The 26,067-nt window shown below is 39.2% G+C and overlaps 1 protein-coding gene across 3 annotated transcripts in view; it reads left to right on the top strand.

Annotated features, from left to right (window-relative positions):
• The window catches only part of STARD13 (StAR related lipid transfer domain containing 13), a 401,131-nt gene that overhangs the window by 216,007 nt on the left and 159,057 nt on the right, over positions 1–26,067 (top strand). Inside the window, exon 1 of one of the 3 annotated variants that reach the window (XM_061170635.1) lies at positions 13,995–14,257. The exons of the other annotated variants lie outside the window; for them this stretch is intronic. Within the exon in view, the coding sequence (XP_061026618.1) occupies positions 14,089–14,257 (169 nt within the window). The 5' untranslated portion in view covers positions 13,995–14,088. Of the gene's footprint in view, positions 1–13,994; positions 14,258–26,067 lie in introns of those variants that run through there. 3 annotated transcript variants of the gene reach the window in all.

Genomic DNA, 26,067 nt, shown 5'->3' on the forward strand with positions numbered 1-26,067 from the left:
AGAACAATTTTAAAATAAATGGGTGAGTCCAGGTTTTCTAAGAAAAAGAAACTCAAGGTGGAAATTCCCTGCAGAAGAATTTGACTGGGAGTGGCATTTGACATATATCAGCAGCTTTGGGTTTTCATAGGTTAGTCCTGATTTTAAACCAAGACTTAACATACTAAAGTAAAAGGTATACTAGACATCTTTAGTTAGAACAGAGTCCAGTCCGGAAGAGGAGAGAGAGAAAAGATACGGTGTGGGGGAGGAGGGATAAAGTAACAGTCAAGTCACCAGGTCCCCATGCTTCATCCTTACTGAGTAGTCAGATCCCCTTCTGCAGATCACTTCATTTTCTCACATACAGAGTGAAAATACCATCTGTGTATGTGCCTTTCATCCAGCATTCCATTCTGCCAAAATTTATTATCTACTCCTGTGGGCCAGGCACTAGGCTAAGTGCTGTGATACAATAATGAGCAGAAATACACATAGTTCCTGCCTTCAAAGAATGCACAGACTAGGGGCATAGACAGATAGTAATCAAATAATCTCCCCCCTGCAAATATTATAATGCAGCTATGTCAGAAGCTACAAGGGAGAAGTACATGTGCTACATAGGGCGACAGGAAAAGTGTCCTTGAGGGAAGGAGTGTTGAGCAGTGGTTGCTTATGCCACGCTGGGGGTAATTGGTGTTATAGCCCAAGAAGAGGGAACTGCGTGTTCCAATGCCTTGGAAAGAAGGCCAATGTCCTGGGAACACAAAGCAAGAAGGAGGATGTGACTATTGAGGCTGCAAGAGCAACTGGGGGGAAAACCAAGCCAGGCCTGGCAGGTCTTTTCAAAGGATTGTCTTAAAGGGTTGTTGCCATCATCAAGTGAAACAAAGAGCCTAAATTTATAATTTAAAATCTTTAAAAATTATAAAATTCTGAACAAATGGAAGACAATGTAATTATAATCATGAGTATTGTGTCTCTGAGTTATACTAAGAGAATTGTACCAAATATCATTATATAGCTTACGATAAGCATTTATTCTACTCATGGAATCAAAGAACAAAGTTTGGCTGTATAATGGGTCATAAAATCCTCTCCAAAGAAAAGTCTAGGCCTCCACGCATTTGGTACATATAATGTTGGTGATTTCATAGAATCATAAACTCTTAGTTTGGACCTTCCTCGCTAACCTATGACATTTCCAATATGGCTGATCACACTGAAACTGAGATCCTCTAAGGATGAGGACCTCCTAGCTATCAAAGGCAACCTATTCTATCTCTGTACTTTGAACTTGCTTCAATTTTCTCACTCATATTTTGGGTCAAAACCTGTAAAATAAGAGCAAGGGGGTGGGGGGATGCTAATCTCACAGTGCGCCAAGCACTTCATATCCATAATCTAACTTAACCCTCACAAGAGCCTTATGAGGCCTAACCTCAGTTTTATAGATGAGAAAACTTAGATGCAGAAAATTGAGCTAATTTTTATTTGTCCAAGCCCATGTAGTAAATAAGTAGCAGAGCCTGACTATGAATACAAGCTGACTTGACTCCAAAGCCACAGTTCTAAGTGTTCTAGAACTATATTTTAGAGCCACTTAAAAAATATTTTGATAGTTACATCATCTTTTGAAAATCTGATGAAATCCAAAGACCTATGCTCTAAAAAGGTGAAAATATGCACAACATTTTGCAAACAGCTTCAGTTTTGGAGACTCACAGATCATAAGGAAATATACCCACGCTATTGTATTTGTTGGTTACCACATTAGCTTCATTAGGACAGAGATCACTGTCTGTCTTAATCATTGATGCATTCCCAGCACTAAGAATGTTGCCTGGCACAGAGCAGGAGTTCAAAAAACAGTTCATGAATAAAATTGATTCCAAATGCTTGGGCCCATTCACCTAATTACTTAGAGCAGGAGGATAAAAGTACAGTATGGAGGGGCTGGCTTGGTGCAAAATTCAAGAGAACCACAGAATGACTTCCAAACCCTCATTGTGGACCCCAAGGGACCTTCTGAGTCCAGATTTGAGAAATTATAGGCCAAATTTGTTTTGTTTTGTTTCGCTTTTTAACTTTAAAATCACTTTCTCTTCCTCTACTCTCAGAAAAGGATATTGTCTTTAATAGTTTCTTTTTAAATTAGAATTTTAAGTACACTAGTAAAAATAGCCCTTCTGAGTGCATAGACCACTTTATCCGAATGATTCCTAGTGTCACCACTATATCATTTAAATGGATTTTGCTTGTTGTTGGGGAAGTGAGAACTTTAATATGCTTATGTATATCTCTAAAGCTGAAGTAAATATCAGCTCTTGGTAAATAACTGTAAGGATATTTTATGTTATTTCTCTCAGGTTTTAAAATAGCTGAAAAGATGGTTTCCTATACCTAGAGATTCGGTCTGTGCAGTTGGTAGTTCTTAGCACTCCTATTGAATCTTGCCCAAAAGGCAGCATTCAAGAAGTATGATACAAAATCCTTTTTCAACTAGTTTTTCTTGGTTCAAATGAACTGATAATCATATATACTTGCTTCCCTTATGTGTATACAAGATAAGTAATATATATACATATAAACCCATGTACATGAGGAAAGGGAAACCTTAAGAGACTAAAACAGTCAGTAAGTGGTAGAGCTGGGATGCTATTTGGTGCTTTGCAACAGGAGAGAAATATGATGAAAGTGGTATCCTGAGAAGCTAAACGTTCTGTGGTGTTCAGGATAGATGGTATTCAGGAGGCAGGGTTAGACAGGGACACAAGTTGGACTGTCAGAATCATCTAGGCAAGAGGGCTGGTCCCTAAGTTGGACTGTCAGAATCATCTAGGCAAGAGGGCTGGTCCCTACGTGGTGGAGGCAATAACACAAGAAGGAATGGATGTGAGAGACATTTTGAAAAGGAAATCATAGATTTTTTTGTTTGTTTTCTCTCTTTTTCTCTTTCTCTTTTGAACACTGAGGTTTTGCCTAATACTGTGGGAGGCACTAAGGAAGTTCAAGCCATGTTAGACAGTATGCAGATTTTTCTTGTCTCTGTCTGCCATCTGTGAGACACAGAGGTATCTGGAAGTAAGATTAAGTCTGAGGCTTCTTCTCCACACCTCGTGACGTGAATCGTTGGTTAGGCTTGATCCCCTTATTATAAAAGCAATATAATTAGTCATGTGATAGAATATTTGGAAAATGGAAATTTAAAAGAAATCATCCAAATTCCACCATCCTAAAAATGGTCATAATTATCTTTTTGGTGTGTTTTCTTCTAATCATTTTTTACTATGCATTAAAAAAAATTTTTTTTAATTGTAATCGTAGTATATACCACAACATTTTGTGCCCTACATTTTTGATTTGCAACAGTACACAGAATGCCGTGGGACTAGATTTTCTAAGGTAAAACATACTGAGAAACAAACCAAGGCCAAGGACAGCCCTTGAGACCCCCAAAGTCAGGGAATGAAAGAGGGTATTTTAAGTTCATCAAAGATTGAGAGTAGCTTTTGATATGTCCTAGCCTTCTGTGCAGCAAACAAATTTTTGGTGCTTAATATTTTCCTGTGATTGATTAGTGTTGAGTCATCTTGGTGGGGCAGCATAAGGAGAAGGTAGCCACGCCCAGCTATCTCTGTTGTACTCGGTCTGTTTAAACAGGTTTGTGTCATAAGACACAGCGTTATTATGATGTGCTCTCAGAGGTTGGCCAGAGGCCACTGTGTGCTTTGTTAAACATCAAGCTCTGGAGAAATAATAACATGAGAAATCTCAGGACAGCCTCTATATATTTGTACACATACATATATTCTCTAACAGAAAAGAACACCCCCTCCTACCCCCAGAAAGGCCGTACAAAACAGGTATAAAAGCTAAGCAATGCCCTTTTCTTCCCTTAATTCAAAGGAGCACCAGTATAAGGAAACTTCAAGGGAAGCTACTATTGATATAGGTTTAGAAACCTGCTTTGCTTTTAAAAGTAGAATTGTACTGGGACTTCCCGGGCGCAGTGGTTAAGAATCCACCTGCCAATGCAGGGGACACTGGTTCGAGCCCTGGTCCGGGAAGATCCCACATGCCGTGAAGCAACTAAGCCCGTGTGCCACAACTACTGAGCTCTAGAGCCCACGAGCCACAACTACTGAGCCCGCATGCCAGAACTGTTGAAGCCCGGGCACCCAGACCCTGTGCTCCGCAACAAGGGAAGCCACTTCAATGAGAAGCCCGCGCACCATAAGGAAGAGTAGCCCCCACTCGCCACAACTAGAGAAAGCCCGTGCTCAGGAATGAAGACCCAATGCAGCCAAAAATAAATAAATTAATTTTTTTTTAAAAAGTAGAATTGTACCAATTTTGAAAGATGATTAGACAAAGGGTAACTTGTTTCCCAAAGCCAGAGTACCATCTGATGGGTAGATTCAGGACTTCATACTGTTGCTGCCTTCCCCGGCAGATCCCTCTTCCTTCTGCCCAAGCCTGTAACTCCTGAATTCAGTTTGCCTCTTAGTTCTTTACCATTATCCATCATAGTCCTTCTTCTAAAAGGACTATTACCTCCAGGAAATAGCTGCAGCAGAGAGGTATCCCCTGAATTTAGAGCTTCGGTGGAGACAAGGGGACAAGAGTCAAGAGGAATATGGATGGAAAGGTGTGTCCTTCCAACTTGAGTCTTAGAATCTGAGAGTCTCTATGATGCAGCAATTTGGGATACTAGTCTCTCAATAACTGGAGAAGGGTGTCTAGCATAGGAAATTATTTATGCATTTTTTTTCTCTTCATGGGCATTTTCCCCCCAATATCGTCTTTCCCTCCTTCTCACCCAGCTCTGCATCTCACCCAGCTCTGCATCTCGCCAGCCTCAGCACTACTTTTTCTGCTGTGTGTGTGAGTCTACTCTTGTTCCGATTTAGCTGACCCTACTATGCTCCCACAGGCACCCTCTGAGCACCTCTGTTGTAGCACCTGTAACGCAGCCCTGTAATTGTAACTACCCTCAACTTTTCCTATTATAAATCATACTGTTGAGAAGGGGGGCAGTGTCTTATTCATCTTTGTACATTTGGTGCCTGGCACAAAATATACATTAGAAATATTTCACTAAGAAATGGTGAAAGAAGTTGTAACATGAGTTAATTAGTGGCTTTGTTTCTATTTATGCCAAACAAGATACCAGCAAAAAAATCATATTTTAATTATACCAGAAGCACCTTTGGTTAAATCATTCTTCCCAACCTAAAAGAGGTCCCTCCTCTTGTTGCCCAGCCATAAGCACTGAAATTTGTCTTCCCAATCACCTCCAAGTTCCATTGATACCAATATCTAGGGCTCTAGAGAGCTATGTTGCTACCTTCTCAAATTCTTAGTGCTTCTCTCTGTATGGGATGTGTTCTAATGTCATTCCTCCTCCTGGCACCACTTTCCATTCTTTAAAATATAGATTAATGGTCTTATGTTAGGAATAAAGAGGGAAAACAGTCTATCATATTCCTAGTGTACTGAGCTGAATTTATCCAAGAAGGCATATGTGGTTTAACTATATAAACAGTGCAGTTGCATTATTAATCCTGCAGTCTTATTCCTCTTCAGTTTGTGGGCCATGGTTATTTCCAAACTTTACTTAGTACATAACTGTTGCATGACACCAGGTGGGAAGCAATTATATATAAAAATGGACACTGGATCCAGGGCAGCAGGTCATTGTACAATTATTTTTTCTTTTCTTTTCTTTTTTTTTTTGTGGTGAAAGTACAGCATTTATTGCAGGGCGCCAATCAAGGAGAATGGGTGGGTCATGCTCAAAAGACCTGACCTCCTTTGTGTTCTGGTTTCAGGGAAGGGTTTTTTGTTTTTTTGTTTTTTTAAAATATTTTATTTATTTATTTATTTATTTATTTATTTATTTATGGCTGTGTTGGGTCTTCATTTCTGTGTGAGGGCTTTTTCTCTAGTTGCAGCGAGCGGGGGCCACTCTTCATCGCGGTGCGCAGGCCTCTCACTATCGTGGCCTCTCTTGTTGCGGAGCACAGGCTCCAGACGCGCAGGCTCAGTAATTGTGGCTCACGGGCCCAGTCGCTCCGCAGCATGTGGGATCTTCCCAGACCAGGGCTCGAACCCGTGTCCCCTGCATTGGCAGGCAGATTCTCAACCACTGCGCCACCAGGGAAGCCCCCAGGGAAGGGTTTTTAAAGGCAACATTAGAAGTGAGTGTTGCAGGGTGCCAGATCAGCTCATGGACATTTTTCTGATTGATTGGTGATGAGGTAACAGGATGATATTTTAGGAATCTCAGTCATCAACCTTCTGGTTCCAGCATACCATCTTAATAATGGTGTGCCTTTCAATGGGCAGTCTCAAACATTTACAAAACAGATACTTTGGAGCATCAATAAAGAATTTCCCAAAGGATTCATTCTAGGATTTCTTTAATGAGCAAGTTTCCCTTTCATATTCAAATTATAATTTGAGTCAACATAAAGAAAATATCTTCACTGTTGTTCAAGACAGAGAAGGAGATTATAGAATCAAATCTGATGCAGACGAGGATAAGCCTCTAATAAGTCTCTAAGAACAGACAAATTCCACCTAAGGGACTGAAAGATCCTATCTAATAATCTAAGCAATTCTTTAAAAAAAAGAAAAGAAACACCCCAAATTAGCAATTACATTTATTTTCTATCAGGGCAAAAACATATAGGTTCTAGAAATACCAGACAATAAATTAATTTAAATCTCTCAGGAAAATTTTTTAAAGAATTATTAAAAGATGTTTATGAGCATGAAGAAATAGAGGTGGTTGATAACCCAGATGCAGAATGGGTCCATGAAGAACACTTGGCCCAATGGTGTTCAACTTTTTAATTGAAGGCACAACAGGCATGCATAAAAATTTGAGGCTGATTCAAAGCTAAGGAAGATAGATTAATTTTTTTTATGCCCTTCAGCCTCTCTCTGTAGAGAAAGGGTTGCTTATTTCCTCCAGGCTCCCTATTTTCACAAGGAACTTGTGAAAATTAAACTGTCCTCTGTTTGATGCTCAAAGCATATACTTTTGCCCCTAAACAACAAAGCAAAATATGTGCATTTCAGGCTCCTTTTGGAGGAAAAAACCTTGAATCATCTTCTGTCCAATCCTTATCCAATCCAAGTTGTAGCAACAGCATATTGCCTAACATATATGCATTCACTCCTCTAGGCATTCTAAATTTTATCCTTGGAAAAATTCAGATCATCGTTTATTCAATTTTTTACTCAATCATTTATTTAATCAACCGCTATTGATTTCCTCCTATGTGCCAGGTCTTGTGGTGGGCACATAGAATGTGCATGAAATAAACCTGGTCCAGACACGACAGTCTACCGGGAAGGTAAGGCAACGTATAGGTTAACGAGCAAATAAATAGGTAATTACAAATTTAGAAAGTGCTATAGAGCCAACACATGGGGTGCTGCTTCCGCTTAGGTAAAGTGAACAGGATGGCCCATCTGAGACTGCATGACTTAAGACGATGCTTGAAAGCTGAGAAGGAGCCAGCTATGGGAAGAGGTCCGTGAAGAGCATTCCAGGCTGAGGAGTAGCACATAGAAAGAAGACTCTAAGGCAGCCAAGTCTAGAGAAAGCTAGTGAGGAGACTGTGATGAGGTGGGAGTGGTGAGCTGGGAATAGATCACGCAGGACCCCGTGGACCAAGTAAGAAGTCTGGATTTTTTTCCAGGTGCAATAGAAAACTTGGAGTATTTTAAGCAGGGAAGTGATACAATTCAGCACATAGTTTAAAAGATCACAGAGACTAGCATACTCAAACTATATTTTCTGAGGTGCCCTCCTAGAATTAATTTTCCTATATAGTGCTTTGTTATCATACTATTATGGACACTGAAGTGTCAGTTAAGAAACCATGGACTAAGGTTTGTTAACCATATCCAATATCATTGAGGATGCTGATTCTTTGTGAGGACCCAGGAAAATTTTCCCTGGGGGTCTCAATATCTGGTGATGTGTGTTTCTTGAATCACTGCTTTGTTTTTATCTTATGAATATGTTAAATCTCATAATTGATCTTGTTTCCCTTTTGGCTTGTCTGTTAGGAATCTTAAGCCACATTTTCAGCCACCTCCTGCAAATATACAGGAGGTTGTGTGGCTTGTATGTCTGTGAACTTGGCTTTCTTATGTTTCCACCTTTCCTTTATCTTTTTCCAAACACACTTAACTGTTTATTTTATACTTTTATAATGAAGGTATTTTCATTAGCTACCTTAAAGAACAAGGCAGAATTAAATAGTTGGAGGAGAAAATCAGGAATTAAAAATATCTTAATAAGTTTAAAGACCTGTTCTTAAGTTTGAAAGCTCATTTGTTAAGTACAGGATAGAGAACACTCATTTAACACAGATTTTATGAAGACACAGAAACACCACTTAGAACTGACTCTAACACAGTCTGAGGTAATGGAGATAGCCTCCCACACAGCACTTAACATTGGTGTAATGGTGAGTTTTCTTTCTGTCTTCCCTGGCAGACTGTCCCTTGAGGCAAGGACCACATCGCATTCACCATTATATCTTTCATACTTACTGCAGTGCTGTGCAGGCATTCAATTACTTAATTCAAATTAATACCATGCTGAATTAATGATAGAGTAAATATAGATTAAAAAAATAAAACCTCTCATTATCTCAGACTGGATCAGCGAGAGTGCAATCCCTTGCGTTCAGGAGGTACCCACACACTATGCCATATACTACTGTGCTTGGCCATGTCTAGAGCTCTAAGTTTAGGGTAGGAGCAATATTTTTAAAGAGATATTGACAGACTGGAGCAGATCCAAAAGACAGCAATCAGCTTGCTGAATAGTTAGAAGTTGTGTGGTTTGATGGAAAGGAATGTTTAGCCTGTGAAAGCAGATTCTTACAAGGGACAGGTTGGCTTTCTAAAAATGTCTGAAGAACAAGCATATGGAAGAAGGAATAGATTTGTCCTAATTCCAAATGACAGAATTAGAGCCAATGGATGGAAATTATAAGGAAAAACTTTCTTAAACAGCTTGTAGTCCTCAGTGAGATAATATACTTCACATATGTTGGGTAAAGCATTCATTAATTGATCTGACCGTGACTTGTATAATAGGTGAGTGGTTGGATTAGAAGATGTTTAATATCCTTTCCAAATCCAAGATGTAAAAACTTGATGCCCATAATAGTTGCAATGAACAATTGGATTGCTTATTAGCATGTAACAAGCTAATCTAATTAATGTGCCACATAACCACTATTTACAGGTATTAACATGACTGTTAATACTAAAGGTTTTGCCTTAGTCATGAAAGTGTTTCCAAAGGCAATAGGTTTTGACAGGGTGAGAGAGTAGGAAATCACACAGTTCCAGATCTTTGAAACAACTTATAAAAGTGAAAGAATTTTGGTTTGGCTGCAATGGATGGGTATGGGCAAAGAGCCCAGGACAAGTCAGACCAGATCGCTGGCCATATGAACTGGAGCTGATGGTTGGCTATGGTCCCCAGGGGATGGAATGAGGGCAGAGAATGCGCTCTCAGAGGCCTGCAAAGGTGAAGTTAACTAAAGAGAGTAGCAAGGGCTGAGAGGCAAAAAACCAAAATCTATTACCACTCACAAGTCTTTGCAGTAGGATCTGGACTCCAAGTGGGAGACACGGCCTAGAGGTGGAGAAACTGAGTCAGAAGAGAATCCACTCTGAAACCTTTTGTGGAGGGTCCTGGTCACAGCTGCGAATGTTAGTATTCTTGGCTCGCCTGCATTGGTCCTTGGGCATGTGGTGTATGCATGTTGAAAAGGTTTATTGACAAAGAACGGGGCACATACATCACAAATCAATTAGTAGAGATTCTCAAAATGAAGCTTCAGAACCCACAGGAAGGCTTTGACATTAACCCACAACCTTTGGATTCAAGTAATTTAAAAGCAGCCCTCCAGATCAGTTCTGCTTTTTTTCTACCGACCACTTGTATCTCAAACATTTTCCTACTTGGCAGAACTACCGTGGCTCCCTCTGAACAGGCTGACGAGGAGGCTGGAATGTGTGTGAAGGAATAGAAGGAGCAGCAGACAGATGAAAGCACAGTGAGCCATTCCTGGCTTCTGTGAAAGCGCTCCTTGCTTTCTGCCATGTGTACACAAAATTCCATCGAGCGCTGATCTGGGATCGTCTATCAAAAGACTTAAAATTTTTAAATACCAAAAGTTTTGTTTAGAGGTCAAATTTCAGAGTTTTGACTGTATTTGGAGTGTTTGCATTGGGAAGAAATGCCACGGAAGAGGCCAGGCAATACGCAGAGTTAGCCTTGAGGATGAGCAGAAAGCAGAGGACAGTCTACCCTTCGAAAAAGGAGTTGTTAAACAAAGAGGTGGTCAGGCTGCCTCTTCACTTCAGGATTGGGGAAGGGATGGGTGGGTCTCCAGTTCTTGGTCTTTGGTTACTCCAGAGAGGGCCCATGGTTCTCACTGGTTAGTTAAAGGCTCTGGGCTATGTACCTTACTCTAAAGACACCTCGATCTCAACCACCACAAGAATTTAGTCATCCTATACCTATATTTCCACCCCGCTATCACATACAATTAAATAGGATTAAGATGATTTTCAGTACATTCTTCCGAAAATTTTCTCCGTTATCCAATTTCCCCAGCACCCTTTTAGTGCCACAGTTTTTCCTTCCCTGTCCCTCATGTGTAACAGTGGAAAGAGTTAAAATATCATCAGCTTGGAGATACACAGAGGCTGTACACTTGGTGGCTATATGACCTGGGACATTGCTTCACCTCTGGGAGTCTTAATTTCCTTTTCCAGAAAATAGGATAGCACAAAGGGTTGCCATGGAGATTAATTAAAGACATGAAATATAGATAGCATAAGGCTTAGCACACAGTAGGTGCTTAGCATTGTTAGCCACTCTCCCTTTTCCATTCCCCTGTTCATTGTTCTTGTTGGCTCCCAATATTCATCTGTTTATCCCATCCCTGAAATAGTCTGAGTGAAGATTCTTCTTGATGACCAAATTTGGAGAGAGGAAAGGTAGGTGAAAACTAAAAACTAGTACCATCCATTTTCCTCATTTTTGAAGGAACTGGAACGGAGGAAATCCAGCATCTTGGGTTTTCAGCACTCTCTCCCTCTCTCTGGTTCCTTTGGTCCTCACTCACTCACCAGTCAAGAGCAAGAGCTCTCTCCACGAGGTGCATGGAGGCCATTTCAGCCCAGGGAAGACTGTCAGCAGTTTCTTGATTTTACATTTACAACAAGCAGAACAGAACTGCCCACCCAGCAGTGATTCTTCTAACACTGGGACCAAATGATGAAAAAAATTCACTGAAAGGGCTCAGATTTCATAGCAATACATTAGCATAAAACAAGGCGATAATGATGCTAATGAGAAAATAATGTTACCTCTCTGCTTTAAATATGGTATTTTGGACACAAAGTGGCAAAACCATGGTGAGTAGTTGCATGGATTTATAGATACTACTACCTTAACCATAAAAAATAAGTTGGACAGGGAAGACAAAGATGTTGATACATGATCCTTCATAGATCCCTTTATTAAAAATCAGACTGATTTTTAGAAAAATTGGGCTTTATGCTAAGTTGTCTTTCTTTTAATTAGGAAATTCAAATTCTTCTTTTTCTCCCTAATTTACATTCAATTCTTGTTCTTCATTGCCATCTCCTATGAAATACTATGTTTCATGTTGTTGTATCTGCTTATATATATCAAAGAATACGTATTTATGATCTTGATGTTTTCAGAACAAAACACCTCAGGACTTTCAACATGTTCATGTATTCATTATTATGCAAAAAGGAGGCATGGTGATTTTTTTTTTTTTTTAAATAGTAACCTGGCCAGGATACAGTGCAGTGCTTCTCAGGAAGAATCATTCCATTTACTTTTAAAATGCAGCCAAGTCAGTGTTAAATTCCAGGGTTGGCACTGGGAATGGTCAGTCTTTCTTTAAGTGTTATCCACAGCTAAAAAGCAACTACATATCATTTCCTGCCTTTTCCTTCCCTTTGCTTGGTTTCCCAGCACATATGCAAAGTTCCCAAGTCCCATGATCCGCTCTTCTTTCTCTCTCTACTCTTCTTCTACACTCTCCCATTGAAAAGTGATAACTGGCAGGTGTTTACGGCAGGGACGTCCCCAACACTGGACTATCAAACTGAAAGCATGTACACAAGGTGGCTGACATCAGCATCTCCATCAGCCAGTGCTGGATCTGAGCTTGGGGATTGGACCTCACAAGCATCTAATACTGCAGTGGAGTGCTAAGCCTGTCTGCCATTCATGCCCAGGCTTCTGGCATACCAGAGTCGCTAGATCTTAGATCCCTTTCACCATCCACAAAAGATCCCCTGGAATAGAAAAACTCTGATCAAATCCTAAATAAAAATGAAAAAGGAACACCCCTTTCCTTTCCTGCATCAACGCTGACTTGAAAACCTGACCCTTACTTACTCTTGCATAATTATCGGAAGAGGCTCACAATTGCCATGAGAGAGAGTACATTCCAGTGTAGGCCCTAGGGATCTTTATTAATGTGCTCATTTACCTAGTAAGATATTTACACGAAATGAGCTGCTTCTCAAAATTGCGAAGTTCCCACAGGGAAAGATGTTAGGACTGACCACCGTTAGCCACAGCAGCAAGAATCGAGGACCTAATTTAAGTCCTGTTGAACTTTCAATTGAAAGTTTTTCATTATTAGGATTCCAAATCCCAGGCCAGGCTATGTTTCAGTTTGAGACAGCCAAATGTAAGAACAACTTGGCCTTATGCCTCTTTTTCAAAGAACTTTATTCCCTCAGCCCCAGGTTCAGAATTTGATAACATGTTTTCTATGGACTTTTTTCCTCTGTACATCAAACAATATTAAAGAGAAAAAATAGGGGAAAAATGCTAATTACCCCCATATGTGTACTCGGATATGGCCAAGTGGAATTACTCACGTTTTCCTTAAACACACACTGTGGTCCCCGATCTCCACACATGTGGGCACAGACCCTCCTGCAAAGCCCTCCTCAGTCTCTGCCTGTCAGAATCCTACCCATTTTTTTAAAGCCCACCCAAACGTCTCTTCCTCTGTGTGGCCTGCTCTCGTCACCCCAGTCAAAAATAATATTGCTTCCTCTAATATTGCTCTTGTGTCTTTCTTGAGGCCCCTTTCACATAAGGCCTGTGTTATATGCTTTTGCATAACTTCTCTATTGATCCCAAGCAGCTTGGCAACAGCAGCACTGCATGAATCTGCATCTTTACAATGATTCCTGGCAGTGTCTTAAATGTGAGAGGTACTTCAAAAGTACTTTACTTCTGGGTGATTAAAAATTGGAGAAGTGGAAAATTTAAAGGGGTAGATACTTAACAAATACACTTGTGCTCTTGCCTCTGCCAGTCTCATCTGTGAGAGCTCTTAACTTCCCATGCAGAGGGTCAGGGGCCTGGAGTGTATTTACTCAGGGCCTTAAAGCACTTGAAGTTCACTTTTCACTGGAAAAGCTTTATTTATTTCTTTGTAATGAAGGGTGGTAATTTATACTAAGCTGTTTATGCTTATTTGAAGTAGTTTTTCATTTAAGTTGTTTCTCACATCCATCTTTTAGCTGCCTTGGAGAAGGCGAGTGTGCTTTCTCTAACCCTTACAACCAGAAAGATTGATTTCCTATGCCCAGGGCTTATTTTTCTTCTGCTGCCTTTCCTCTTCCCTCTCTCTTTTCCTTTGAACTCTTTCAGTGAGTGCTGCTTCTCGGGGCTTAGTCAGCTCGGAGGCAGGGCAGTACTCGCATTGGCTTCCCGCATTGTGTGGGGATCAGAGAGGCTGGAGCTGCCTCTCTCCGGGGCTTGGGGCCGTCTGTGGACCGTCCCATCTCCTGTCTTCCTCTGATTGGCTCTGCGAGGTCACGTGAGGCCGGGGGGGGTTGGAATTCTGAGTTGTGGCTTTTGGCACTCCTTTTTCTTTTTAAAAATCGCTGGGTCTGCTGAGCTCTGCTGGGCTGGGTGCCTCGCTCTGTGACTGAGACTGAAGGCAGACGGAAACAGCCACAGGGCAGACTGAGGGCAAAAGAAAATCTGCCGGGATGTTCAGTCAGGGACCCAGGAACCCAGCTTCAGGTTGCTACTATCTAAATGCCATGACATCTGAGGGCCAGGAGATGTATTTGCGATTTGATCAGACTGCGAGACGCTCTCCTTACAGGATGAGCCGGATTCTAGCACGCCATCAGCTAGTGACTAAAATTCAACAAGGTGAGTCGCCGGTAGTGGAAGGCTGTTGCTAATTCTGATTTCTGTTGGCTCTCTTTCATGCTAACCCAGTTTTTAAAATTATTGTTTTCACTTTACAACATACGGATTTCTATGCCAAGCTGCGCATACCTTTCAGAAATAACTTCAGGCTGCAGTTTCAAGCAAACAGTGACAGCACTTAGCTGCCACATAACTCAACGTAAAGTCCACAAAAAACTTCACGGTAGGACAGTGAATCATAAATTTCCAAGACTTATGAGACAGGTTTCCTCAGTATGTATTTTAGGAGCTTTTCATTTTTTAATGTGACAAGTTCCACACACTCTGTCACATTTAAAACTTGGACACTTGTTTATTTAATTAGGAGATGGGGGGAAACTAACTTCCACCCTGCCTAGATTCTTTAGAACACTCTTAGTGACAGGAGAAAGTTAAAATTCTATTCTTAAGGGCCTTGGGCTGACAACCAGTGTCACATTCTCCGCCTATTTGTACGTTTATGTCAGCAGTTGCCACTGATTTGTTGATACTGTTTTTCTGGTAAAGGATAAGTGTCTGCTAATGTCAAAGCAAATCTTGTGACAGAAGCACCAGCTTTATAAGGCAGAGAGGAGAGGATATTGATTACAAGTTGCTACGTGTTCCTTTTTATTCTCAGGGGGGAAAAAAAATCACTAAAACTCATCATTCTCCAAAAATAGTTTAAAACATGCGCTTTATCTTAGGATAGGTTTGTAGAAAGTAGAAAGGTGAACATTCCTAAGAAACTTCTGGTGCCCATTTAAAAGACACACACACATACTACACATGTACAATAAGTTTATGAAGTTTATAACCACCCCCTCCCAGACTTCTAAATAACCAAATTATTATATTGGTGATACATAAGTTGACCAGGATATTCTAGAGCCATTATAAAAATACAATTTCCACTTAAATAAGTGAGTTTAAGATTATATTGAATTTTAGAGGGGAAGTTGGGGTTTGTAATCATGAAAAATCTTATTGTAATGTTTCCAAAAGGAACAATATGTATTCTAGTGAGCAGCATTTGATGAGATTGTTTCCTTGGAAATTAGAATTTGTTTTTAAAGGTTCAGGAACTGGTTATGTGTGAAGGATACTGGTCCTACATACCGGTCTGATTTCAGGAAGGATATTATGTCATTCCATAAACTCTGTGTGCATGTCTTGATTGAATAGAAACAAAAGTAATTATTTCCCTGTGGCTTGATTTAAAAATACACTAGGCTTATAATAAAAACCAGCTCCATTTTAGTTTTAGAGATTTCTGACAATGGTGCTTTACCAGACGTCATCATCATTATGGACATGGGGGCTCAGTAAATGTTTGGTGATGATTTGATGATTTGTAGTCTGTACTCTGAATGTTCCTCAGCATGCTTATAAAGTGTATTATGTTAGAAACATTGCATACAAATAGTTTGAAATATCTTTGTAAATCTCCTTAGTTTGAAATATCTTTGTAAATCTCCTTAAATGAATTTGCAATGATTGATTTCATTAAAAATTATGTTCTTTCTGGAACGAAGATTGTTTTTCCATTGAGGACTTGTATGAACACATGCATGATCATTGAAAATGTATTCTGTGTCTATGTTTCATTTTGCCTAATTAGAAAATTTGAGCATACTCACTTTTTTTTATACTGGGCAATGGAACGTTTGAAGCTAATGAATGCCTAAAAATTAAGTGACAGTTAGGATCATAGGGAAGCATGAAAGAATTCCAACAATCCAGTGATTAGGAACTCATTATTTGTTAATAATGAGTTAATAATACAATGCATGATTGTGTTGTAAGACACTGAAAAAGCAGAAGCAAAACGATTTTACTGGGTTTACTATATGAGTAGATTGGTTTACTGTAATAGAGAATATTGATTGAGCATTTACAGTGTATCATGCACTGCTCAGAGCACTTTATATATATTCCAATTTATTTTATCCTCAAAAAATAAATTCTTGTAGGTAAGTACTGTTATTATACCCATTTTAAAGGTGAGAAAACAGAAGTACATAGAGTTCAAATAACCTCTCCAAAGTTACATAGTAGGAGCTGGTATTTGAATGTATCTTAGCTAGTGACCATGCTCAATAATACTCCAAACCATTTTTTAGTTTTTATAATGAGTGTTAAACTACTGAACCTATGGTTGATTTCTGGATTATATAATATTTCAATCTTTTCTACTCAGGATACAGCAATGAACCATGTTACAGAATCACTGTGAGATTTCCGGTCAGGTCTTATTTCTCTAGTGGAAGCAAACTGCTATGTGTTTTACCTTCCTTGAGCAGTTAGTACCCAATAGTATACAATGTCAGGTTATTATACTAATGGCCCATAATCATTCAATTAAAGTTTATCAAGTGCATATTAAATTAATAACACCAATATTTTTTGTAACTCACATATTGGCATCTTGAAATGACAGCCACATCATTAAGATTGTTTACTCTGCTATACATCTTTCAAGGAAGATTTAGCATTATATTAATATAATTTGGGGGTCAACACTTATAGTCTTTCATGGCTGTTGGGAGCAGTGCAAACAAGAGTAAGTTGCTCCCCAATGACTTCATTACAGTGAGATAATCGTTGAATGGCATAGACATGATTCAACAGCAGATCCACTCATGAGAGGGAAAAACAGGGAAGAGAAATAAAGGAATCTTTGATGATACGTAGGATCAGAATTAGTTGCTCAAACCCAGGATGAATCTAAACTTGCTTCTCTTAGGGTATGCTCCAAAATATACATGCATCATTTCTCTAGCCATCTTCTTAGTTCTGGAGTTTTAAGTCCAGTGAAGAAGAGAAGTGATGTTTAAAATAGGGTGTTTTGCAGAGTGAAAGCTTATCACACAAGTCATACTGCCCATGATCCTTGCCCCACGATCTTGCTGAATCAATGGGGAAATTGTTATAGGGAGAGAGAATGAAAATAGTAATGGTCCTTACTTCCCTTACCAGCAGGCTCTTGGAATGGACAAGAGGGAGGTTGCTGAGGAGGTGGAGGAAGAGTATGTTAGGCCATGGAAGGGGTGAATTGGGATCTTATGTCATTAGATGGTTACGATTTATTGGCTACATGTGCATCATGCTTAAAGTCTATACACACACATGTTACTCGGAAAATCCAAATTTAAGCAAATGTATAAATGTGATTACTTGCTTTGTGAAAGAATTCATCATGCTTTTAAACTTAAAAAAATATTGTAATGCTTTAAACAGCATGATATGGACCAGACTGCAATAAAGTCCATTGAACTATAGAAAAAAAGGGACAGGGATGCAGGCTCTATTTAGAAACTCTCTCATTCTTTTACCAGGCAAGTTTCAGAACTTCACTGGGCCTTCATTTCTTGATGAGAAAATGAGATGGTATGACTGTGGTTCCCAAGGTCTTTCTGTAGTTGAGTCAATAACTCCTTGAACAAGAGTGTGTAAAGCAGGGAAATTTAAACCTGAAGTAACAGAAGCCAAAAAGGAAACAGAGCAGCTGTCTAATGTGGAATAAATCAATGGCTTATAATTTTTCTACATCTTGTCAAGGAAATGGTAAGATGGAAATCAGATTTTAGTTCTACTTCTGATGCTAATTAATTGTGTGATCTGGGGCAAGTCACAACTTCTCTGGGCATTCTTTTCTTCTTCCATAACGCAAAGAGGTTGGATTAAATAAATGTGAAGTTCCCATCATCTCTAAAATTCTAGGATTCTGTGATCACAGGTTATTACTTTAAGAGAAAGATGATTCTTATTTACATTTTCCTTATTATGTCATTCAACATCTACCCGGACATACTTCTTTGATACCTGGTTAGTGCTCTCGTTATCCATTTAAGAGGAACGTTAGGATGTCCGGTCTTGTGGACTATTTAAATGTCAGTACAACCTATATTTATAAAGAAACCTGTAAAAACCTTTCTTTATCAGGAGTCCTGGACTGTAAAATGGAGTTATTGCAATGCCTAGCCTATTGCAAGGACCGTAGGGATCCGAGAGTGTTAATGTAGGTGGATCCCCAAGCTCACAAAAGACCTCTTTTCTTGATAGTAAATGCAAAATGTGGAAATTTCACTACTAGGAAAATTAGTGAAAATTGATCTTGCACATTCATTGACTTTTTACCTGACACTATTTTTAGAGATAGCACTTGAGTTGAACTCAACTAGAGTGGAGTAAACTGCTTTTTTATGTTCGCAGGGAATGGAACTGGGCATTAGTGATGTATTCTCTCTCATTCCTCCATCAAGTCAAATGATATCTTGGGGATTTGCCCAACCTAAGTGGTGGCATTTCTCATCCCTGGTGTAGGAGACCTCCACCAACTGGGTAGCATCAGCCAAAATTAGACAACCTTTTGTTCTTTTGGAATTGCCCTTTCTCTATGCTTAGCATTCTCTTTCTCAGCTACGTTCAGAAATGGAGGATGAATACACTGGCAGAAAGACAGATGGAACACAGAAAACAGGGTAAGCATGCATCAGTCATGTGTTGCTCAAGTTCTTAAAAAAAAAAAAAAACTGTCAGAAATTCACATTTCATGAATCAGAGCCTCTTTCTATTCAGTGCTGGTGACTGAAGGGCCTATACACAAAGGATACTGTTTAACCAGAAGTTACAGGAAAATCTGTTCAGTGAATTAAGTCAACTAACTTTGAATAACATTTTAAAAATCATCACATAGTAAAAATATGAGCAGTCAAGGAATAAGTACTAGAAAGAAATTAGCAAAGAGCAATGTGCTTATACACATATAAAACTTGAGAGTTTAACTTTCATAGCTGCACTTCACGGCTTTTATTAGTTCTGAATTTATAAACACCCATCCCAGATGCAGGCAATTGCCAAATCTGGATTTTGTGACATTAGTTTAAGTGAATAGAGATTCATTTTTTCTCATATCTTCCCCCCCAGTATAATCAGTGCTTTAATTCTTAGTAAATTTGGGACACTGGTCAACTTTTATAAAACAGGATTCCCCATTTCCCTAACAACCTAATCATGGCCGATTTAGAAGCACAAGTTAGAAAAAAAAATCACCACTAGTGGTCTGAGCAATATCAATTGATGCCCCAGACAAATTTACAAAGAGAGAAAATGACAAGTGGGTTTTAGTAAACTTCCTGTATAAAGGAAAATAAATGGAAATTTAGTGAAAACATATCATTAAGAGGGATGTGCTCTGTCTCTACATTTCATTAACTATGAGAACGAGGTGCTGAGACTAGGGAAGAAGACATAAGAAGACAACCATGCATTTTGCACACCAGATATTTGAATGAAATGAGGATCATGTAATAATCATTTTCTATCTCCTCGGGCAATCTGAATATGATTTTGGTGTGGGTAAAGGCATTATGTATTAATTTACATTCTACCTCATTACCTAAAGGATTTGAGGTAGTTTAGAGAAGAAGATACAACTCAGTTAAAAAAAGATAAATCTGGTGAAAAGAAAAATGTAGGTCAATTAATAAGATAAAACTAGGAAGAGATATTATATAAAAATTTACAACGTAAGGCCCTGAATAATTATTAAAAGCAGGCTGCAGATTTAGCTTGAGCCTTCCTAATCTAAGAAAAGAGGAAAACGTGATCAGGGAAGATTTGCCATGTCCATAAGGTAAAAACATACCAGCACAACTTTCCCTGGGACTTGATATTTGGGAGAATTTTCTCCTAAGGACTTGATATACAAGAGCAGTTTCTCATAAAAAATCCCATAAAGAGACTACAAACCATAGTGGATGGTGCTTTTAAACATTCCTATAGTGAAATCAATAGCAAATCTCTTATAGCATCCTGCAGTGGAAGTGGGGGCATAACAACAAATTATAATTCAGTAAAAATATTCGAGGATGGGGTGGACGGATCAAAACAAGGAGGTTCTGTAGGTAATCCTCTGATTCTCTGGCTTAATCTAGAAATAGCATGGAAACTGTCTAGAGACAATTTCTCTATGTCTCATTCTCAGAACTCTAGTTACATGGATGGATGGATGGATGGATAGATAGATAGATAGATAGTTAGGCAGGAGGAAAATATGTCTGTGGTTAAGTAATTTGGGGAAATACTGCATCCTCCTTCCCTTCTTGGAAATTCACATTTATGAAAGGCTCAGAGAAATCCTGCAGAAAGTAATTTAACTTTGTTTAAACTGGCATATTTCCATATTTCATCATGAAACCATTTTATACTGGATACCAGGAAGTGACATCATGTAAAATCAGTGTTCCCTGGGGAACACATTTTGCAAAGTCTGGTTTAGGAAAGTGGAGGGCTGGTGGTCCATTCAGATAATTCTCTTTGAACATATTTCTTGAATGAATTGATAATTTGAGATTGTATCTTATAAAGTAACATTGCAAGTATTCTGTTTTCAAATAAGGCCAGCTCCATATACTTTAAAAATCAACTGGGTTAAGGCAGGATGGATATCTTTTATGAAAATTAACAACCAAAGGAAGATCCTAACCTGATTAAGTGCCCTCTGCACATTTGCCCATCAGAAAACTGAAGGAGTAGGTATATGGGCAGAGTTAATCATTATAATAAAAAGAATACAAACAATCTTCAAGTAACCCTACAAGATAGGTACTGCTGGGCCAGGAGAAAGAAGTGATTACTTTTTAGCTCTGGATCTACGATAAAGCCAAAGTCCTAGTTGAGTTCCAAAGGGGTCGGAAGTTACAGCAGCTAATTCAGAATATTCCATTACTGCTGGAAAGTGGAGTCACAGCCCCATAGGAAAGAAACAGGAAACTCTTTAGGAATCTCAAATTCTCCCTGGCTATAGGTGATGGGAGAGGTGGACTCCTGGAAGCTCAAACTTTGATGGGTGGCTCAGAGTCAGTTTCTGACTTGAAGGGCCAAACGTATCCTTGGTTACATAAAGTCTCCCTCAGAACGACAGAATAAAGTGAACTGATAGATAATAGGTCATTTTTATTAGTAAAATCTGTTTGGTCTAGTTGTATAAGCAACTTACCAAGTTTCCCATGAAGACTACAAATATTCTTAAGGTATTTTTCCTCCTGCTGGCAAAGAGATAACAAATTAGCATTTGCATTATGACTGATGCTTTTTGAGAGAAATCCACAGAATATCAAAAAGCTGCAACAGGATGCATGGAGAATTAGCCATACCGTGTAGCCCAAATCCCCATGTTGTAAAGTCACACAGGGCCAGAGCAATCACTGTAGAATGGTGCAGTCTAGGGCAGGGCAGACACACAGATTACTATGAAAATTTATACACTATTGTTTGAAAAGACATGAATTTTCTTTTTTAGAGAAGCTTAGGATCAAAAGGAATTTAAATGGAATGGTTGGAAAATAACTTAAAATTACAGAACATGCTAATGCTGTTAGAAAAAGGAAATCAATAGAAATAAATCCGAAATGTCTGCCTAGACTCTCAAATGACTTCCCTCACAAGCCATAGGAATCCTGATAATTTTAAAGGTCTGACAGAGGCAGAGCTGATTAAAATAGCAATGATTTGCATTGCCTTGTCTCTAACATTCTGATAAAACACTAGGGTGAAACAGTGTAGAGGAGAGAGTGGAGATTGTAAAGGGACTCAGCAGTCACCAAGTAACTAATTTACATATCAGTATTTTGAGCTGAGGAAGGCATTCTCTTCCTGCATTCCAAGTCTCCTCTTCGTGGTAATTTTGAAAATCATGCATATGGATGACAAGAACCTTGGATTAGTAGTCAATCTCTATAAGTGAACAGTAGCATTTCACGTGCATTTGTATTCACCAAATGACACACTGGAAAAAGATACGATAGTCATAAAATCATATTTTCCTCTGAAGGTTTTACTACCTCCAAATTATTTATAATATTTAAAATTACTGTAAGAAATAAGGATTTACAATTCCAATGACAACGATATTCCAACCATTCTCACCTAAATAAGACTAGAGTTCTTAGTAGAGGAATTTAAATCTCTCCGGAATGCTTTGAAGGACACAATACATTTCCTGCTAAATGCATTTCTCAAAATAGAGAATGAAATCCGTTGCAAGGTATAACTTGGAGGACCATGTGTTGTGTATAATAATTTCTTACTAATCAAATCGCCTTCACTACTACATTGATCTCTTTGGATAGGAGAGTCTGCTACCACCCTTTCCCTGCACTTTCCTATTTTCACTATTAGTATTCCTTTCTCTCTGCTGTGCTTTTAGGAGGAGGGTCTAAGGCAGATAAAGCTGCTTAGATGTTTTTATTACTGGCTTCCTAGAAGAAGGAGGGGAAAAAAACTTGGCCAGAAAGAAGGGAAATCAGTCTTGCAGGATATCTTGAAGAAGACCGCAAAAGAATTTCAGTGACTGAGTTTATTATCTGTTGGTCCCAATACTGAGTGTGATGTAATTCCACATTTGAATTCTTATGTATTATACTGGCCAGGGCAGCCAATCCGTTGGAATTGCTTGGAACAGTTCATGAAATGTAGCACAAAGCATTAGAGAGATGGGCATTTGTTTCTTGCCTTCTTCTAGGACAATCTTCCAGGAGTTATTCTGTTGATGGGATGATGAAATCTGTATTCTTCGGGGCAAGTAATTGAAACATGTTGATTGAATTTCAAGAAACACTTTCTGCTCTTGATCGTGGCATCAAGAATGTCCTAGGGACACTGTTCATTTAACCTAAACTTTAAACTTTCTACACCTACTACTGAAACAATTGGAGGCCTTTGGAGTCATGCAGCTTGAGTTTAAACTTCAGCTCTATATCTCCCTAGCAGAGTGACCTTGGCCAAGTTACTTAACATTTCTAAGCTTCATTTCTTCTGCGGGCAAAAAGGAGCTAGTAATAGCCACTATCTCATAGTTATTGCAATAAATGAGAGAATACAGTTAAACACAGAACACAGTGCCTGGCACATACTAAGTGCTCAATATAAGAAAATATATCAATATTTATATTAAACAAACATCCATGTACATAGGGCCCTTCGAGGTATTGTATCAGCAAACGAAGAGTAAATTATGTACTATATACCAAGTTTACTAAGGCAGGCATACCTCTCGCCACATTTCTTGTGTCCTCAAAAAGTATCCACCACAAAACCTGAAACAAAAGGTGGGGTTTTTTGCTGTTGCTGTTGTTCTTTTGTTTTTTATCTTAAGCTGTAATGAAAACCATTGTCGTTCCCAAGTGTGGTTTCCCGGGCACAGCAGTTATTCTTAGTTGCTCTGAACTGACCTAAAGTGATGGGTTTAGGCCACATTTCAACTCATAAAGATAAATAGCAAAGTCTGTTGACCCCCACTTTCTGCCAATAAAATAGGCAGGAAATGTTCCTGGCTCTGGGAATGACTTGCTGGTAAATTGTAAAGCTGAGAGAGGGCAGCAGTGCTGGAGGAAAGGGGGCTGTGCTCTCAGTAGGCTGGAGTGAAAGGCCAGGGAGGCTATCAGTGTGTGAGGGTGGGAGCAAGGCCCTAGACCAGCCTCATTAGCCAGGAATAGAGGGTTATGTCTATATATCTGATGGTTTTTATCTATAATGTCTGAGTTCCCCTCTCAACATGTGATTTTTCTAAACTGAGAACTTAACTTTGAGATTTTTCTTAATTTTGTAGAAACTTTCCAGTATTACAGTGGTCTTTGCTTAGAGGAGTTCATAGAAAAGAAATGCTGTAAAATGTAGATAAATTTTGTAATGATCAGTTGGCAATTTAAAAACTAAGCTCTCTGTTTCTCGAACTAATTCAAGCAAATTATTTAAGAAGCTTTCATTGCCCATTTCCTCTAAGGATTTCATTCCTTTTCATTCAAGAATATTCTTCATATTGTTGAATTCCTCCACTGTGAACGACTGCATATGGATATGAAATTAACATTTGTTGAAATTTGTCCTTCGAGTTGAATGGACTAAATCAACGTGGATTCTTTTGCTTCATTTATTTATGGAATATATGTAGTCTTAGGTCCTCCTCCATTTTGGTGCCCCCCAACCAACAAAGAGTAGAAACATTAGTTAGTCCAGTCTTTTTATATCATAACATAAATGTTAATCTTGAACTTAGTAAAAGCCTTGTTTTATAAGATAAAATATTTGATGTCTGCGTATGGCATCCTGGAAACCCTGAAAAGCTATTATAACGGTAATGCCTTCACTGGTAGAATGTGTGACATTTTGTGGAGCAACTCCATATGGATTATCTGTTTGAATATGAGTGTAAGATAGTACTGATCATCTTGGATTAGGAAGCTGTGTTCCCTAGAATCTTTCAGAGACCTGACAAATGCATATGCAAGCTTTCCTACTTTGAGACGTTTCTAGTCTCCGTTCCCTAAGTTGTTCCTTTGGAAGTAGATTTTCACTTGGTTTTGCTGTATGGAAAAGTACATTTCCCTGAGTGGACTCTATAGATAAGTATAGGCTCACTTGATCGAATAAGGAAACTTGGCAGTGAGCAATACGGTTGTCAAACATTAACTAACTGGTAGAGTAGAGATGGTTTCAGAGTCCAACTTTTTCCTTTCCCCCTTCCACGTAGAGTAAAATTACTTCCTCACCTCCAGCTTTACAGTTCAGTTTCTGACGGAGCCATTCTATTTCTGTTTCACGTGAGGCTTCTCCTCTCACTTTTGTGTCCATCTCCCATCGTTGGTCACTGGTCACTTTAGCAGAACTGGCCCTGGACACTGTAGCTTCTGTTCTGTGAAGCCTGGTGCTTTGTTCTGTAAGGCAGGAATGACGTGGAATTGAGACAGGTTCTTTTCAGCTCTTAACTGTCAGTCGTGCTTCCTCCTGGCTGCTGGAGTCTATGCAGCTGTGTCCAGAGGCACAGGCGAGCCATACCTCCTGGACTGGGGCAGAACTTTTCCACTGGGTCACCCAAGTGAAAAGAAGAGTGAAAGTTGGGGTTTGTCATGGAGAGGCAAAATAATGTATCAACATTTCTGTGCATTTAGATCAAATATTTGGGTCTGGGGTTGATGATTTGACTTTTATAAATTTTATGCCACAAATTTTAGCTCTTGAAAAGTTTACAAGATTTTTAAAACACTGACAGTATACTTATACCTGCTCTTATTGAGGGCTCCCTATTATGTACCAGGGACTGTTTTTGGCACTGCATTTATTGCTTTTTTATTTAATTTTCATGAAGACTTGAGAGTTAAATTTACTCATCTGGAAAATAAACATAGTAAGGCCTAACACTCAAGGCCTTATGATGTTCATTTTCCAGATGAGTAAACAAAGACTCAGAATGTTAAATAACTTTCCCTAAGTCCTCCAGCAAGTAGGTGGCAGAGCTGGACTTTGAACTCAAGTCTGTGATTCAGAAGCCTATGTCAACTTACCACTGACAACACCAGCACCCTCATAATTATGTAAGCATGTCTACCTTCAATCCAAGCAGGGTGTTTTGTTTTTTTTCATCACTTTGGACCTTCTCAGCCCTCCCCCTTCTCCCCCACCAGTCCCTCAAGTTGTTGGAGGACTTTACCTCCAAAACCAGCAGCAATTCCTCGTGATCATCCTATATACTAACTACCCTCCCACCCCTCTCTTGAGGGTTGGCTGCTCTTCATCAAGGGCGCTCTGTCCAAAGTAAACAACACGGCAGCAGCATTTGGCCTTTGGTAAGGAGTCTAGCAAGGTTAGGTAGGAATAAGCATAACAGAGGGAAAGAACAAATTCCTCCACCCCCAACCTCCTTTCCCTACTTCCGACCCTGCAAAATGCCGCCCTTCTTCCTAGAAGGTGCTGGGGGTCAATGTCCATACTCCCTCCAGTTTCCCCAGGGC

Source organism: Eubalaena glacialis, chromosome 16 (assembly GCF_028564815.1).
Source record: "Eubalaena glacialis isolate mEubGla1 chromosome 16, mEubGla1.1.hap2.+ XY, whole genome shotgun sequence".
Classification (NCBI taxonomy): Eukaryota; Metazoa; Chordata; class Mammalia; order Artiodactyla; family Balaenidae; genus Eubalaena; species Eubalaena glacialis.